The following is a 16,117-nucleotide window of genomic DNA, read 5'->3' as shown; positions in this document are numbered from 1 at the left end:
CTGAATCAGATCCAGACCACCGGACCACTGTTTCTGTCTCTGTTCCATTTCGGCCCCTAGCCCCTCGTCCCCTTTGTGGTTGACAGATCTGAAATGACTGGATAGGTGGCAGGCAGCCTTATGAACGAACATGTGCTTGTCCTGTTGGAGGGCTATCTAATCCTCTCAGATCTCCACAAGTGCTATATACTGTAATTTACTCCGGTCCAATCACTATATTACTCACACCTATCCAGTCTATCAGATATGTGAACATTAGGGTAATAAGGGTGCTTAGGACTGAAACTGAACCAGGCCTATGTTGGAGAGCGATAAAGGGGAGATGGAGGTAAGACAGGCAGGCAGATGTATGTGACATCATCCCTGTGGGACAGAGGGAGTACTAACTTACCCCTCAGACCTAGGAGCTGTCCCCGATGAAGTACTACCGCTAAGGGAGGGAAGGAGGGAGGAGAGGAGAGAGTGGACAAGAGTGACAATCAGGACAGGGAGGACAAGTACAGGGATACCAGCCATAAAATAGAGAGAAAGAAAGGGAGAAAGAAAACGAAGAGAAGCCATCACGGAATAAGAGAAGACAGAAAAATGGACAGACCGATATACATTGAACAAAAATACAAAAGCAACATGTAAAGTGTTGGTCCAGTTTTACATGAGCTGAAATAAAAGATGGCAGAAATGTCTATATGCACAAATTTGTTGACATCCCTGTTAGTGAGCATATCTCCTTTGCCAAGATAATCCATCCACCTGACAAGTGTGTCATATCAAGAAGCTAATTAAACAACATGATCATTACACAGGTGCACCTTGTGCTGGGGACAATAAACGCCCACTCTAAAATGAGCCGTTTTGTCACACAACATAATGCCACAGATGTATCAAGTTGAGGGAGCGTGCAATTCGCATGCTGACTGCAGGAATGTCTACCAGATCTGATGCCAGACAATTGAATGTACATTTCTCTACCATAAGCCGCCAACGTCGTTTTAGAGAATTTGGCAGCACGTCCAATCTGCCTCACAACTGCAGACCACGTGTATGGCGTTGTGGGCGAGCAGTTTGCTGATGTCAACATTGTGAACAGAGTGCCCCATGGTGGCGGTGGGGTTATGGTATGGGTATCCTATGGAAATCCATAGATTATGCCCTAATGAATTTATTTAAATTAAAAGATGTCCTTATATGAACTGTAACTCAGTAAAATCTTTGAAATTGTTGCATGTTGCATTTATATTTCTGTTCAGTATAAAAAGGGAAAGTAAAAGACAGAAGCAGACAAAAACACAGAATAATGGAATCAAAGAGGTGTGTGTGTGCACCACTCAAACTCACTCTCTGTCAGTGGTATGGAGATGACCACACCATTCCCAGTCCCCACCCACAAGCGGTTTCCACCAATAAGAAGGGCTGTTATTCGCACAAAGGAGAAGCCCAGCTTGCCAGTACCTGTCAATCAGAGCGAGAGAGAGAAGAGAAAGAAGAGAGAAAGCGAGAAAGAGATAGAACACAGGTCAATCCATACATTGGATGCATCTCAATAGACTAAAAGTGGAGTCAAATAATATGGTGTCCTATCAATGAGTTGGCCGAAGCTTAGCCTGCTGGTCCCAGATCTGATCTGTCTGAGCTGTCTTGCCAACTCCTATAGTCATTGTCTTGATATGACAAAAAACATACCAATTGGCCATACAACACAAACAGATCTTGGACCACCAGCCTAGCCAGAGCTGGATAGCATGGTTGCGGTCAATTCCATTTAAATTCAGTCAATTCAGGAAGTAAACTGTAATTCCAATTCCACATCTTTTTCTTAGAAAAAAAATGGAATTGGAATTTTAGTTTACTTTCTGAATTGACATGGAAATTGACCCCATTCCTGCTGTTTAGCTTAGGTTCTTCCTACCCAGCATCTTGCTGACGTAGGGTTCGATGTCGACATCCTGTAGGTGCTGGTGTGTGAGGGCGTGGTAGAGACGCAGCGTGGAGTCCAGACGGATTGACACCCACACCCCATCCCCGATCCACGCCAGCTGCCTCACCTGGCTCTCCCTGCGAGGGTGGACGTCAAAGGACTTCTGATGTGGAGAGGGGATAGGGGGGGTGATGGTGGAGAAGGGAGGATTGGTTGATTGATAATATTCTGGAATAAATCAAAGTAAATCAATGTGGAGCGACATTACATGACCTCTCCCCAACCCGTCTCAATCTGCGACATAACTGGGGATAGACTCAAGACTGCTAGTCCACTGAGCTAATGTCTTGACATTATGTCTGGGAGCTAACGTGAGTCTCCAGGTCTCAGAAAAGGTTACTTTGCAACTTCCTCCTACTCATAACAAACCATGCCCTTCCCTGCTGTGACCACCTCTATCGCATGCTCTTGGCTGGATACGTGATCTTGTTCTTGTAGCCACACCACACCTTGTCATGGACCATGGCCATGCAGCGGATAGAGTGGTGCGGTCTACCCAGGTCCATCAGGTGTAGTTTGACAGGTCCCACTGCCCATCTGGAGATAAAGAGAGACACACACACACACACACACACACACACCACACACACACACACCACCACACACACACACACACACACACACACACACACACACACACACACACACACACCACACAACACACACACACACACACACCACACACGCACACACGCACAGACACATGCATGGACACACGCACGCACGCACATGAAAAAGTAATGTTGCTCTCATGGAATGTCATTTTTTGAGCACAACAGACAGTTAATGGTTAAGGTTCATAGGTGAGAGCTCAGAATAATTAGGTAGGTTAGGGTTAAGTTTAAGTTACCCTCAGATCTGTGGAAGATAGCCAGTGTCCCGTCTGCCAGAGCCACCAGCACACGACCCTTCACATGCCTGAAGCAGAAACAGTCAAGCCAACGTTACACAAAGCAACATGCACCCATTTACTACAACATAAATCAAGGACTGGTAAAAATGGCCATTCTAAAAGCAGACAGTGGTCAGTAGTGGGGGACTTACACTAGACTGAGCACAGAGTCCTTCAGTTTGATGGAGTGGAGACACTTCTTCCAGTTGGCCACTGCCGAATGGACGTAAAGCCTGAAGAAAGGAGGTAAAGCTTAGTTAGGACATAGACAGATATAGGGTTTTATGGGTTAGGGTTATGGGTTGGGAGACATATGCAGGCAAAACTGGTTGGCAAAAAAATAATGACATTTTTTGTGACATTGTGGTCAATGACATTTTTTGCACCTTTTTAGAAAACCAGAAAACAACATCACTATGATACATTCCCGCCACTAGCTAGCCATTTAGTGATTAGTTACCCACCAGCCATTTTGTGCTCCCAGCCACATGGTGGGGACGACGCTGGTGCCAGCTTTGGGGTCGTCGTTTCCATCCTCCGTCTCCTGGGGTGGGGAGTTAGACTCCTCTTTTAACTGACCTGCACACCTGACAGGGGACACAAACAGAGAGTTGTCTTGAAGTCCACTATAGACTACCACAGTCCACACGGTGGAAAATCCAACTACTGTAGCATGTTAGCATTATTGTCTCTGCAGAAATGTTTAGACTAAAACTAAATCAAATCAAACTAAAGTGTATGTAAATACAGTTTCAGTAAAAATGTGAAAACATTTTTTAAAGTTTCAATGACAACTTTTGTCCTGAAAATACTTCCTCTCTTTACAACTACTAGCAATTCAAATCTGGACAAATCCTGTGTCTTACCGGTCGTATTTGCCAGCATCAACCACCGGAGGCTGGGGGTCTGTGAAGACGTGCTCCATGAAGGGCCCTGGAGGTCCCAAGGTGCCGTCTGTCTCGCTGGCGGCCGGCTCAGCCACCTCTGTAGCCTCTGTGGCCTCCTCTGCTGACTGGGCCGGATGCAGCTTCCCACTGAGTGGTGGAGCCATGGGGGCTGAGGCGACAGGGACACAAGGAGAGACATTATACACTATATACTACTATAACTATACCAACTATACCTATTAACTAGAGATGGGCACTAATATGAAAAGTCCCTATCAATATCAGTTGAAATGTATTTTATTTGCTATCGATATCCTATCGGAATTTTAAAAACATTTGAAGGCCTATTAACTATACTTATAACTCTTCAACTGACTGGGCGGGTTGCAGCTTCCCAATGAGAGGGGGAGATACCGGGGCTGGGGGGGGACAGGGACACAGGAAGAGACATATCAGCACTTCGTGTCAACTTCGAAACAACGTTTAGTGGTGGTAGTATGTTTGCTGGGATATATACACCAAAATATATAGCAGAGGTCCCCAACTAGATTCAGCTGAAATCAGCCTCCCACAGAGAGGGGGAGCCACGTCAGCGACACAGGGATGAGGGACAAGAAGAAGAATTGTGCCGCAGTTAAAGCCTATTATTTTTGCAAGTCCGATGATACATATACAGTTTAATGTACAGTGCCTTCAGAAAGTATTCACACCCCTTTCTTAAGGCAAGCCTAAATAAGTTCATAAGTAATTTGCTTAACAAGTCACACAATAAGTTACATGGACTCACTCTGTGTGCAATAATAGTTTAACATGATTTTTGAATGACTACCTCATCTATGTACCCCACACATACAATTACAATATGTGAGGTCCCTCAGGTGAGCATTGCATTTCTTTTTCTTTTTCTTTTTTTATAAATTTGATCCCCTTTTCTCCCCAATTTTCGTGGTATCCAATCGCTAGTAATTACTATCTTGTCTCATCGCTACAACTCCCGTACGGGCTCGGGAGAGACGAAGGTCGAAAGCCATGCGTCCCCCGAAGCACAACCCAACCAAGCCACACTGCTTCTTAACACAGCGCGCCTCCAACCCGGAAGCCAGCCGCACCAATGTGTCGGAGGAAACACCGTGCACCTGGCCCCCTTGATTGGTTAGCGCGCACTGCGCCCGGCCCGCCACAGGAGTCGCTGGAGCGCGATGAGACAAGGATATCCCTACCGGCCAAACCTTCCCTAACCTGGACGACGCTAGGCCAATTGTGCGTCGCCCCACGGACCTCCCGGTCGTGGCCGGCTGCGACAGAGCCTGGGCGCGAACCCAGAGACTCTGGTGGCGCAGCTAGCACTGCGATGCAGTGCCCTAGACCACTGCGCCACCCGGGAGGCCAGCATTGCATTTCAAACACAGATTCAACCACAAAGACCAGGGAGGTTTTCCCATGCCTCACAAAGAAGGGTAGACAAAACATTTTTAAAAAGCAGACATTGAATATCCCTTTCAGCATGGTGAAGTTATTAATTACAACACACCCAGTCACTACAAAGGCCTCCTTCCTAACTCAGTTGCTGGAGACGAAGGAAATCGCTCAGGGATTTCACCATGAAGCCAATGGTGACCATAAAACAGTTAAAGCGTTTAATGGCTATGATAGGAGAAAACTGAGGATGGATCAACAACATTGTCGTTACTCCACAATACTAACCTAATTGAGGAAAAAGATGTAAGCCTGTACAGCAGGGATCATCAACTAGATTTAGCCGCGTGCCGATTTTTTCTTGAGTGGATGTTCAAGGGGCCAGAACATAATTATGAATAATTTGTAGACCGCAAATTGACCGCAAAAAGACCAAACAGGTATAATATTTGATTCTTGCTTACATTTGACAAGAAAAAGTATGTGAACCTTTTGGAATTACCTGAACTTCTGCATAAATTGGTCATCAAATTTCATCTGCTCTTCATCTAAGTCACAACAATAGACAAACATAACGTGCTTCAACTAACAACACACGAATTATAGAATTTTTCTTGTCTATACTGAATACATAATTTAAACATGAAAAAAACATGTGAACCCCTAGGCTAGTGACTTCTGCAAACACTAATTGGAGTCAGGAGTCACTTAACCTGGAGTCCAATCAATGAGACGAGATTGGAGATGTTGGATAGAGTTGCCTTGTCCTATAAAAAACACTGACAAAATTTGAGTTTGCTATTCACAAGAAGCATTGCCTGATGTGAACCATGCCTTGAACAAAAGATATCTCAGAAGACCTAAGATTAAGAACTGTTGACTTGCATAAAGCTGGAAAGGGTTACAAAAGTATCTCTAAAAGCCTTGATGTTCATCAGTCCATGGTAAGACAAATTGTCTATAAATGAAGAAAGTTCAGCACTGTTGCTACTCTCCCTAGGAGTGGCTGTCCTGCAAAGATGACTGCAAGAGCACAGCGCAGAATGCTCAATGAGGTTAAGAAGAATCCTAGAGTGTCATCTAAAGACTTACAGAAATCTCTGGAACATGCTAACATCTCTTTTGACGAGTCTACAATACGTAAAACACTAAACAAGAATGGTTTCATGGGAGGACACCATGGAAGAAGCCACTGCTGTCCAAAAAAAACATTGCTGCACGTCTGAAGTTTACCAAAAGCGCACCTGGATGTTCCACAGCGCTACTGGCAAAATATTCTGTGTACAGATGAAACTACAGTTGAGTTGTTTGGAAGGAACACACAACACTATGTGTGGAGAAAAAAAAAGGCACAGCACACCGACATCAAAACCTCATCCCAACTGTAAAGTATGGTGGAGGGAGCATCATGGTTTGGGGCTGATTTGCTACCTAAGGGCCTGGACAGTTTGCTATCATCGACGGAAAAATGAATTCCCAAGTTTATCAAAACATTTTGCAGGAGAATGTTAGGCTCTCTGTCCGCCAATTGAAGCTCAACAGAAGTTGGGTGATGCAACAGGACAACGAACCAAAACACAGAAGTAAATCAACAGCAAAATGGCTTCAACAGAAGAAAATAAGCCTTCTGGAGTGGCCCAGTCAGAGTCCTGACCTCAACCCAATTTGAGATGCTGTGGCATGACCTTGAGAGCGGTTCACACCAGACAGCCCTAGAATATTGCTGAACAGAAACCGTTTTGTAAAGAGGAATTGTCCAAAATTCCTCCTGACCGTTGTGCAGCTCTTATCCGCAACTACAGAAAACATTTGGTTGAGGTTATTGCTGCCAAAGGAGGGTCAACCAGTTATAAATCCAAGGGTTCACATACTTTTCCCACCCTGCACTGTGAATGTTTACTTGGTGATTTCAATAAAGACATTTACATTACATTTAAGTCATTTAGCAGACGCTCTTATCCAGAGCGACTTACAAATTGGTGCATTCACCTTATGATATCCAGTGGAACAACCACTTTACAATAGTGCATCTAACTCTTTTAAGGGGGGGGGGGGGGTTAGAAGGATTACTTTATCCTATTCTAGGTATTCCTTAAAGAGGTGGGGTTTCAGGTGTCTCCGGAAGGTGGTGATTGACTCCGCTGACCTGGCGTCGTGAGGGAGTTTGTTCCACCATTGGGGTGCCAGAGCAGCGAACAGTTTTGACTGGGCTGAGCGGGAACTGTACTTCCTCAGAGGTAGGGAGCGAAAGACATGAAAATGTATAATTGTTTGTGTGTTATTAGTTTAAGCAGACTGTGTTTATCTATTGTTGTGACCTAGATCTTCATCAGACCAAATTGTATGACCAATTTATGCAGAAATCCAGGTATTTCCAAAGGGTTCACATACTTTTTCTTGCCACTGTATATGATCACATAGATGGGTTAGCTGATTTGATTGATTTGACAACGTCACGAAAACAATGTGAACACTTTGTGTGTTGTTGTGATTCTGGATGGCCAGATTGCTAGCAAGAATGACAAGAAACTGCCATGTGGGAAATCATAAGTGGCTCGTTTCATCTTGTTCTTGATACCATGTCTTGTTTTGAGGTGTTTTAACTGATTTCATGTCAATGCTTATATGGCAAAAAAAATGCTAGACCAACAACTGTAACGATGTATTTGAGAGACAAGAAGTGCTCATTCTACAAATGTATTTATGTTTTCAATAAACATTGGAGACGAAATATAGTTTACATGTTATCAACAATCTAAGCCAACCCCATCTGATTGTGTCGGGTTTGGTGCAACAAAAAAAATTGCTTGGAGCTGATTTGCTGGCGTTTTAAAAGTCTTACATCCAACAAAAGAAAGACAAAAAATTAAATGCTCAGAAAACTTGGGGGGCCAAATAAAATCACCCGCGGTTCAAAATCAGCCCATGGGCCGCCAGTTGGGGAACCCTGCTGTACAGAATAAAAATATGCCAAAACTTGCATCCTGTTTGCAACAAGGCACTAAAGTAATACTGCAAAAAATGTGGCAAAGTAATTAACTTTTTGTGGGGAAAACAAAGTGTTACATGTTTGGGGTAAATCCAATACAACCCATTCTAAATACCACTCTCCATAAGCATAGTGGTGGCTGCATCATGTTATTGATATGCTTGTAATAGTTAAGGACTGGGAAGTTTTTCAGGTTAAAAAGAAACAGAATGGAGCTAAGCACAGGCAAAATCCTAGTTGAAAACCTGGTTCAGTTTGCTTTCCGCCAGACACTGGGAGATGAATTCATCTCTCAGCAGGAAAATAACCCAAAACACAAGGACAATCTACACTGGTTCCTTACCAAGAAGACAGTGAATGTTTCTGAGTGGCCGAGTTACAGTTTTGACTTAAATCCTAATGAAAATCTATGGCAAGACCTGAAAATAGTTGTCTAGCAACAATCAACAACTAATTTGACAGAGCTTTAAGAATTTTGAAAAGAATAATGGGCAAATGTTGCACAATCCAGATGTGGAAAGCTCTTAGAGACTTACCCAGAAAGACTCACAGCTGTTATAGCTGCCAAAGGATCTTCTACAAAGTATTGACCCAGGGGTGTGAATACTTATGTAAAGGAGATATTTCTGTAAAATTGCTAACATTTCTAAAAACATGTTTTCATTTTCAAATTCTGGGTTATTGTGTGTAGATGGGTGAGAAAAAAAWTATTATTTAATCCATTTTGAAATTAGGATGTAACAACAAAGTCACGGGGTATGAATACTTTCTGAAGGCACTGTAGATAAATCTCTCGGATTCTCACCTTGTCCCCGGTCCAGTACGGGTGTGTCGGTGCGCGAGGAGCAGTTGCTGCGGACCACGCTACAGTTGGTGGCACAGCCCACCAGGGTGATGCCTGCTAGCATGCCCTCCACCCCGCCTGTCTCCTCACCACCACCCTCCCCAGGGTCCAGCACGATCTCACCCGCCGGGTAGTCACTCTCACTGGCCGCTGCAGACAGACACACAGAAACGCACACAGACACGCACATATGTAAACACAGAAACAAGCAAGCACACACAGAAATACACACCCATATACACAGAGACACATGTACACGCACACACAGAAAAATCACAAACAGAGGTGATTCTAGTTCAGTAGATGTGGAAGTACAGTGCATTCGGAAAGTATTCAGACCCTTTCCCTTTTCCCACATTCTGTTACGATACAGCCTTATTCTAAAATGTATGGAATTATCCCCCCCCCCCATTAATCTATACACTAAATTCTCCATAATGACAAAGCAAAAAAAGGTTTTTAGAAATTATTGCAAATTTCTATTTAAAAAACAACAACAGAAATACCTTATTTATGTAAGTATTCCTTTGCTATGAGATACAAAATTGAGCTCAGATGCATCCCTTTTCCAGTGATCATCCTTGAGACATTTTTACAACTTGATTGGAGTCCACCTGTGGAAAATTCAATTGATTGGACATGATTTGGAAAGGCACACACCTGTCTATATAAGGTCCCACAGTTGACAGTGCATGTCAGAGCAAAAACCAAGCCATGAGGACGAAGGAATTGTCCGTAGAGCTCCGAGACAGGATTGTGTAGAGGCACAGATCTGGGGAAGGGTACTAAAACATTTCTGCAGCATTGAAGGTCCCAAGAGCACAGTGAACTCCATCAGTCTTAACTGGAAGAAGTTTGGAACCACCAAGAAAGACTCTTCCTAGAGCTGGCCGCCTGGCCAAACTGAGCAATCGAAGGAGAAGGGCCTTGGTCAGGAAGGTGCCCAAGAACCGGATGGTCACTCTGACAGAGCTCMAGAGTTCCTCTGTGGAGATGGGAGAACCTTCCAGATGGAAGACACTCCTATTGCCAACTACTTTAATTACTTTTTCATTGGCAAGATTTGCAAACTTAGGGATGACATGCCAGCAACAAACGCTGACACTACACATCCAAGCTTATCGGACCAAATTATGAAAGACAAGAATTGTACTTTTGAATTCTGTAAAGTCCGTTTGGAAGAGGTGAAAAAAATATTGTTGTCGATCAACAATGACAAGCCAATGGTGTCTGACAATCTGCATGGAAAATTACTGAAGATAATAGCGGACGATATTGCCAAATCTTCAGTTTAAGCCTAATAGAAAGTGTGTGCCCTCAAGCCTGGAGGGAAGTTAAAGTCCCAAGAATAGTAAAGTCCCCTTTACTGGCTCAAATAGCCGACCAATCAGCCTGTTACCAACCCTTAGTAAACCTCTGGAAAAAGTTGTGTTCGACCAGATACAATGCTATTTCACAGTAAACAAATTGACAACAGACTTTCAGCACGCACATAGAGAAGGACACTCAACAAGCACAGCACTTAAACAAATGACTGATGATTGGCTGAGAGAAATGTATGATAAAATGATTGAGGGGGCTGTCTTGTTAGACTTCAGTGCAGCTTTTGACATTATCGATCATAGTCTGCTGCTGGAAAAACTGATGTGTTATGGCTTTACACCCCCTGCTATAATGTGGATAAAGAGTTACTTGTCTAACAGAACACAGAACTAACAGTTACTTGTACTTTAATGGAAGCCTCTCAAACATAATCCAGGTAGAAGCAGGAATTCCCCAGGGTAGCTGTTTTGGCCCCTTGCTTTTTTCAATCTTTACTAACGACATGCCACTGGCTTTGAGTAACGCCAGTGTGTCTATGCATGCGGATGCCTCAACACTATACACATCAGCTACTACAGCGACTGAAATGACTGCAACACTTAACAAATAGCTGCAGGTAGTTTTGGAATGGGTAGCAAGGAATAAGTTTGTCCTAAATATTTCCAAAACGAAAAGCATTGTATTTGGGACAAATCATTCACTAAACCCTAAACCTCAACTACATCTCGTAATTATTCATGTGGAAATTGAGCAAGTTGAGGTGACTAAACTGCTTGGAGTAATCCTGGATTGTAAACTGCCATGGTCAAAACATATTGATACAACAGTAGCTAAAATGGGGAGAAGTCTGTCCATAATAAAGCACTGCTCTGCATTCTTAACAACACTATCAACAAGGCAGGTCCTACAGGCCCTGGTTTTGTCGCACCTGGACTAATGTTCAGTAGTGTGGTCAGGTGCCACAAATAGGGACTTGGGAAAATGCAGTTGGCTCAGAACAGATCAGCACAGCTGGCCCTTAAAAATACATGGGGAGCTAACATTAATGACATGCATGTCAATCTCTCATGGCTCAAAATTGGAAGAGAGCTGTTGACAAGCTGAAGGTACCGAGACACATGCATACACACACATGATAACATATGCACTATACACACACATACACATGGATTTAGTGTTGTAGATATGTGGTAGTGGAGAATGGGCCTGAGGGCACACACTTACTGTGTTGTGAATTCTGTAATAAATGTATTGTAACGTTTTAAAAATTGTGTAAATGCCTTAATTTTGCTGAACCCCAGGAAGAGTAGCTGCTGCCTTACTCCTCAGTAACAAATACTCCTCAGTAAAAGGCACATGACAGCCCCTTTGGAGTTTGCCAAAAGGCACTTAAAGAACTCTTCGACCATGAGAAACAAGATTCTCTGGTCTGATGAAACCAAGATTGAGCTCTTTGGCCTGACTGCCAAGCGTCACGTCTGGAGGAAACCAGGCACCGCTCATCACCTGGCCAATACCATCCCTACGGTGAAGCATGGTGGTGGCAGCATCATGCTGTGGGGATGTTTTTCAGCAGTAGGGACTGGGAGACTAGTCAGAATCGAGGGAAAGATGAACGGAGCAAAGTACAAAGAGATCCTTGATGAAAACCTGCTCCAGAGCGCTCAGGACTTCAGAGTGGAGCGAAGGTTCACCTTCCAACAGGACAACCACCCTAAGCACACAGCCAAGACAACGCAGGAGTGGCTTAGGAACAAGTATCTGAATGTCCTTGAGTGGCCCAGTCAGAGCCCGGACTTGAACCCGATTGAACATCTCTGGAGAGACTTGAAAATAGCTGTGCAGCGACACTCCCCATCTAACCTGACAAAGCTTGAAAGTATCTGCAGAGAAGAATGGGAGAAACTCCCCAAATGCAGGTGTGCCAAGCTTATACCAAAGAAGACTCGAAGCTGTAATTGCTGCCAAAGGTGATTCAACAAAGTACCAAGTAAAGGGTCTGAATACTTATGTAAATGTGATATCTCCAGGGGGGGTTTATACATTTGCAAAATTTTCTAAAAACCTGTTTCTGCTTTGTCATTATGGGGTATTGTGTGTAGATTGATGAGGGAAAAAAAMAATTGAATCAATTTTAGAATAAGGCTGTAACGTACTTTCCGAATGTTGCTTTGATCTGAATACTATGGTCATGTTATGGTAGTAGATTTGGTTCAGGTGGAGAGTGCTATATGGTCGTGTTGCAGTAATAGATAGGGTGTAGGATAGGTGATCGGTAGTCATGTTATTATGGCAGTAGATTCCTTAGTGGTCAAGTTGCAGTAGATTTGGTCCAGATGGTGAGTAATACTGTATGTGGTCATGTTGTGGTAGTAGATATGGTTGTGTTAATTTAGTAGTAGGGTGCTAAGTCGTCAAGTTGCGGTAGAGTTGGTCTAACAGGTGAGTACTATGTGTTTGTGTTATGGTTTGACCGCTAACCTGGCACACTGGAGATGCAGAGAACATGGGGTCTAGGTGGTCAGTAATTGTGTTATGGTAGTTGAGTACAATGGTCATGTTGCGGTAGATTTGATCCAGGTGAGGAATGCTAATTTATGTGGTCGTGTTATGGTTTGACCACTAACCTGGCACGCTGGAGATGCAGAGCACGTGGGCATTGCAGACGTTGAACTGGTCGACCAACGAGCCGGGCTGGTTGGCATCAATGATGACCACCTTGATGATGATAACGATAATGGTTGTTCATTATTTGACAAATTGTACGAATGGCAGCAACACTGAATTACAAGTACAACTTACAATGAAATGATTAGATACAAAAAAGTACTATTTAACACCTTGCTGGCCGAGTGGGTACTGGTCAGGATCCAGACTCTGCTACTCATAGTGTCTGTTTCATGGAGCTCCTTAGACTAGGGGACGGAAAAGGAGGGAGAGGTGGGGGTGATAAAAGGAAGAAGGGACAATAAGTATGTTTTCAAACTAAAACAAATAGCTTAATTAACTAACAAACCAACTAGATCAAGTACCTTTCTCTTCTCTGGTGAGCTGTGGTTGCTCTTGCCGTCTCCTCCCTCTCCCTCCTCAATGGCTAGAGGATTCGTAACGCTGTTGCCGGGGCCAGCTTTAACTGTCATCACTTCCTGAGTGCACGTCTTCCATCCCGTCAGGTCCACGCCCGCCGCACACCACAACTACACACATCGTTACACACATCGTTAACACCACTCTCGAGCGGCTAGATGTTCTTTCCCATTCGGCCATCAGATTTGAAACCAATGTTCCTTATAGGACACATCACTGCACTCTATACTACTCTGTAAATTGGTCATCTCTGAATACCCGCTGCAAAACCCACTGGTTGATACTTATTTATAAAACCCTCTTAGGCCTCACTCCCCCCTATCTGAGATACCTACTGCAGCCCTCATCCTCCACATACAACACACGGTCTGCCAGTCCCATTCTGTTAAAGGTCCACAAAGCACACACATCCCTGGGTTGCTCGTCTTTTCAGTTCGCTGCAGCTAGCGACTGGAACGAGCTCCAAAAAACACTCAAACTGGACTGTTTTATCTCTATCTCTTCATTCAAAGACTCAATCATGGACACACTTACTGACAGTTGTGGCTGCTTCGTGTGATGTTGTGTTGCTACCATGCTGTTTGTGCTGTTGTCTGTGCCCAATAATGTTTGTACCATGTTTTGTGCTGTTACCGTGTTGTGCTGCTGCCAAGTTGTGTTGCTACCATGCTGTGTTGCTGTCTTGGATCACTCTTTATGTAGTGTTGTGGTGTCTCTCTTGTTGTGATGTGTGTTTTGTCCTATATTTTTATTTTTTAATCCCAGCCCCCGTCCCCACAGGAGGCCTTTTGCCTTTTGGTAGGCCGTCATTGTAAATACAAATGTGTTCTTAACTGACTTGCCTAGTTAAATAAAGGTAAAAATAAAATAAAAACATTGGAGTAAAACAACTTTTTGGTTATGATGGGCTAAGTTCTTGAAGCAGTTATAAGTCATATTCTTCAATAATCAACGGGTATATATAATTAATTAACATGACGATTGATTGAACAGCGGTAAAAATTGCAGATTGTGGCTTCAACCAAGTACATATTTGTTTGTTTTTTTACCTTCCTGTTGGGGTCCTTCTCTACTAGGGGGCGACAGTAGACAGGAACAGGGACATTCTTCATGCGGTTGTCCTCCTTCTCATTGGCCTGGGAGAAGACAGACAGACAAACCCTCCAATCACAAAACTGCTCCAAGACCTCCAATAGAAGATACTACTACAACTAAATTCAATCAAACCATCATTGCTATATTCATATAGCTGCATAACCACACTTTCGACATATCTGATGTGTCAAGGGGAAGAGCTTTGAGATTGGAGGAAAGTTGATATAGCAGTGACAGTGTCAGCAGGTTGTGGGGTGTCTGTTAACATGACTGAGGGACAGGGGCATTGTGTCAATAGCTATGTCAGATTGTGTGGCATCTGTTGATGTGTGTTGGGTTAGAGGTAAGTGTTGTGTGTATTGTGGGGGCAGAGCGTTTGGGTTTTAGGTAGATGTTGTATCAGTAGGCTGGGTGGCGTCATTGACAGGGTCATTGAGTCAGTTAGCTGTGTCAGACCGTGTGGTGTCTGTTGATGTGTGTCTAGGGGACAAGGCCTAGGGGCTGAAAGACGCACTCCAGCTATTTTTTTACTTTTCTGTTGGAAAACAATATCCCAGGTCTTAATACAGTAATGTACACACACTTAAGGTAAAAAAATATGTTATGAGCAAAATAGTGTTTTCTAGATACAAATGCCAACTTCATGGAGTAGACCATTTAAGAAGTTGGTCTGATGGTGCCCTCGGATGTCATAGGCCTCCCCCTTGCTTGCGGGAACAATGAAATTCCACCATACCTAACGTCATTATTTAACTTTTAATGTACGAATGACCAAACCCTGTCTCAGGGATGGCTAACTCTGGAGATCCCTTCGGTCTCCACAGAGTTGGGTAAATCTGCTTTTAGTTTCTTTGCACCCCATGTATGGAACAAATCTAAAGAGCTCCCTGCAACTAAATGTAATGGTGCCTCTCAGGCAGTTGAAATTGTTGATCGGGGACCTCTATGCTGAGGAATGTGATCCTTCCTCTTGAGTATGTTTTGTAATTTTGTATTATGTTGTATTTATAAATTGTGTATATGCAAGTGTCGTGGAATTATTCTAATCAAAGGAGAGACTTAGATTTCCTCAAAACAATCAAACTTTATTAGTAATTACTGCATTAGTAATGGAACTTTATTAGTAATGGAACATTTAACAATCACCCAATGGTGTAGAGTTAAAAGCCCAAATAAACAGGATTTGGTTACAACTCTTTATAGTCTTCCTGAGTCCTTGTGACGATGAACAGATATGTTGAAATTATACAAAAGGTACATTTTGCTCTCAAGCAACAGACATCAAGATTTACATGGCGCAAATATCTGTCTCTAGTTCATTTACTGCTTGCTTATACAAAAATACTAATGCAACCTAGAATACTAAACTGGTGGTTGGTTCTCCCTGTTACCGACAGACAGGCACACAGACACTAATCATGGATTGGAATGCAAAGCAGTCTTTAGGTTATCACCAAGCCATTGTAAATATACTTGTCAGCGTTAAATCTCAGGCATCTCTCCACACACAGACACATGAAAGTTCTAACAATCCTATTCTGTTGCCTCTAAGAAAAACATACAATGTGAGTACTAATATAGGATTACATTCTAATTTAAGAGTAATGTG

The 16,117-nt window shown here is 43.3% G+C and overlaps 1 protein-coding gene across 1 annotated transcript in view; it reads right to left on the bottom strand.

The window, feature by feature from the left end:
- The window catches only part of LOC111971263 (C-Jun-amino-terminal kinase-interacting protein 3-like), an 85,794-nt gene that overhangs the window by 7,133 nt on the left and 62,544 nt on the right, over window positions 1-16,117 (bottom strand). Inside the window, 14 exon segments of the mRNA XM_070446006.1 lie at window positions 392-430; window positions 1,336-1,449; window positions 1,907-2,083; window positions 2,373-2,489; window positions 2,492-2,512; window positions 2,826-2,893; window positions 3,020-3,100; window positions 3,332-3,454; window positions 3,734-3,923; window positions 8,965-9,153; window positions 12,954-13,044; window positions 13,167-13,241; window positions 13,359-13,523; window positions 14,463-14,549. Coding sequence (XP_070302107.1) covers window positions 392-430; window positions 1,336-1,449; window positions 1,907-2,083; window positions 2,373-2,489; window positions 2,492-2,512; window positions 2,826-2,893; window positions 3,020-3,100; window positions 3,332-3,454; window positions 3,734-3,923; window positions 8,965-9,153; window positions 12,954-13,044; window positions 13,167-13,241; window positions 13,359-13,523; window positions 14,463-14,549 — 1,537 coding nt within the window.

Source organism: Salvelinus sp. IW2-2015, linkage group LG13 (genome assembly GCF_002910315.2).
Source record: "Salvelinus sp. IW2-2015 linkage group LG13, ASM291031v2, whole genome shotgun sequence".
NCBI classification, from domain to species: Eukaryota; Metazoa; Chordata; class Actinopteri; order Salmoniformes; family Salmonidae; genus Salvelinus; species Salvelinus sp. IW2-2015.
Note: the sequence above shows the minus strand (reverse complement) of the source record. Positions and strands in the feature narration are given on the sequence as shown.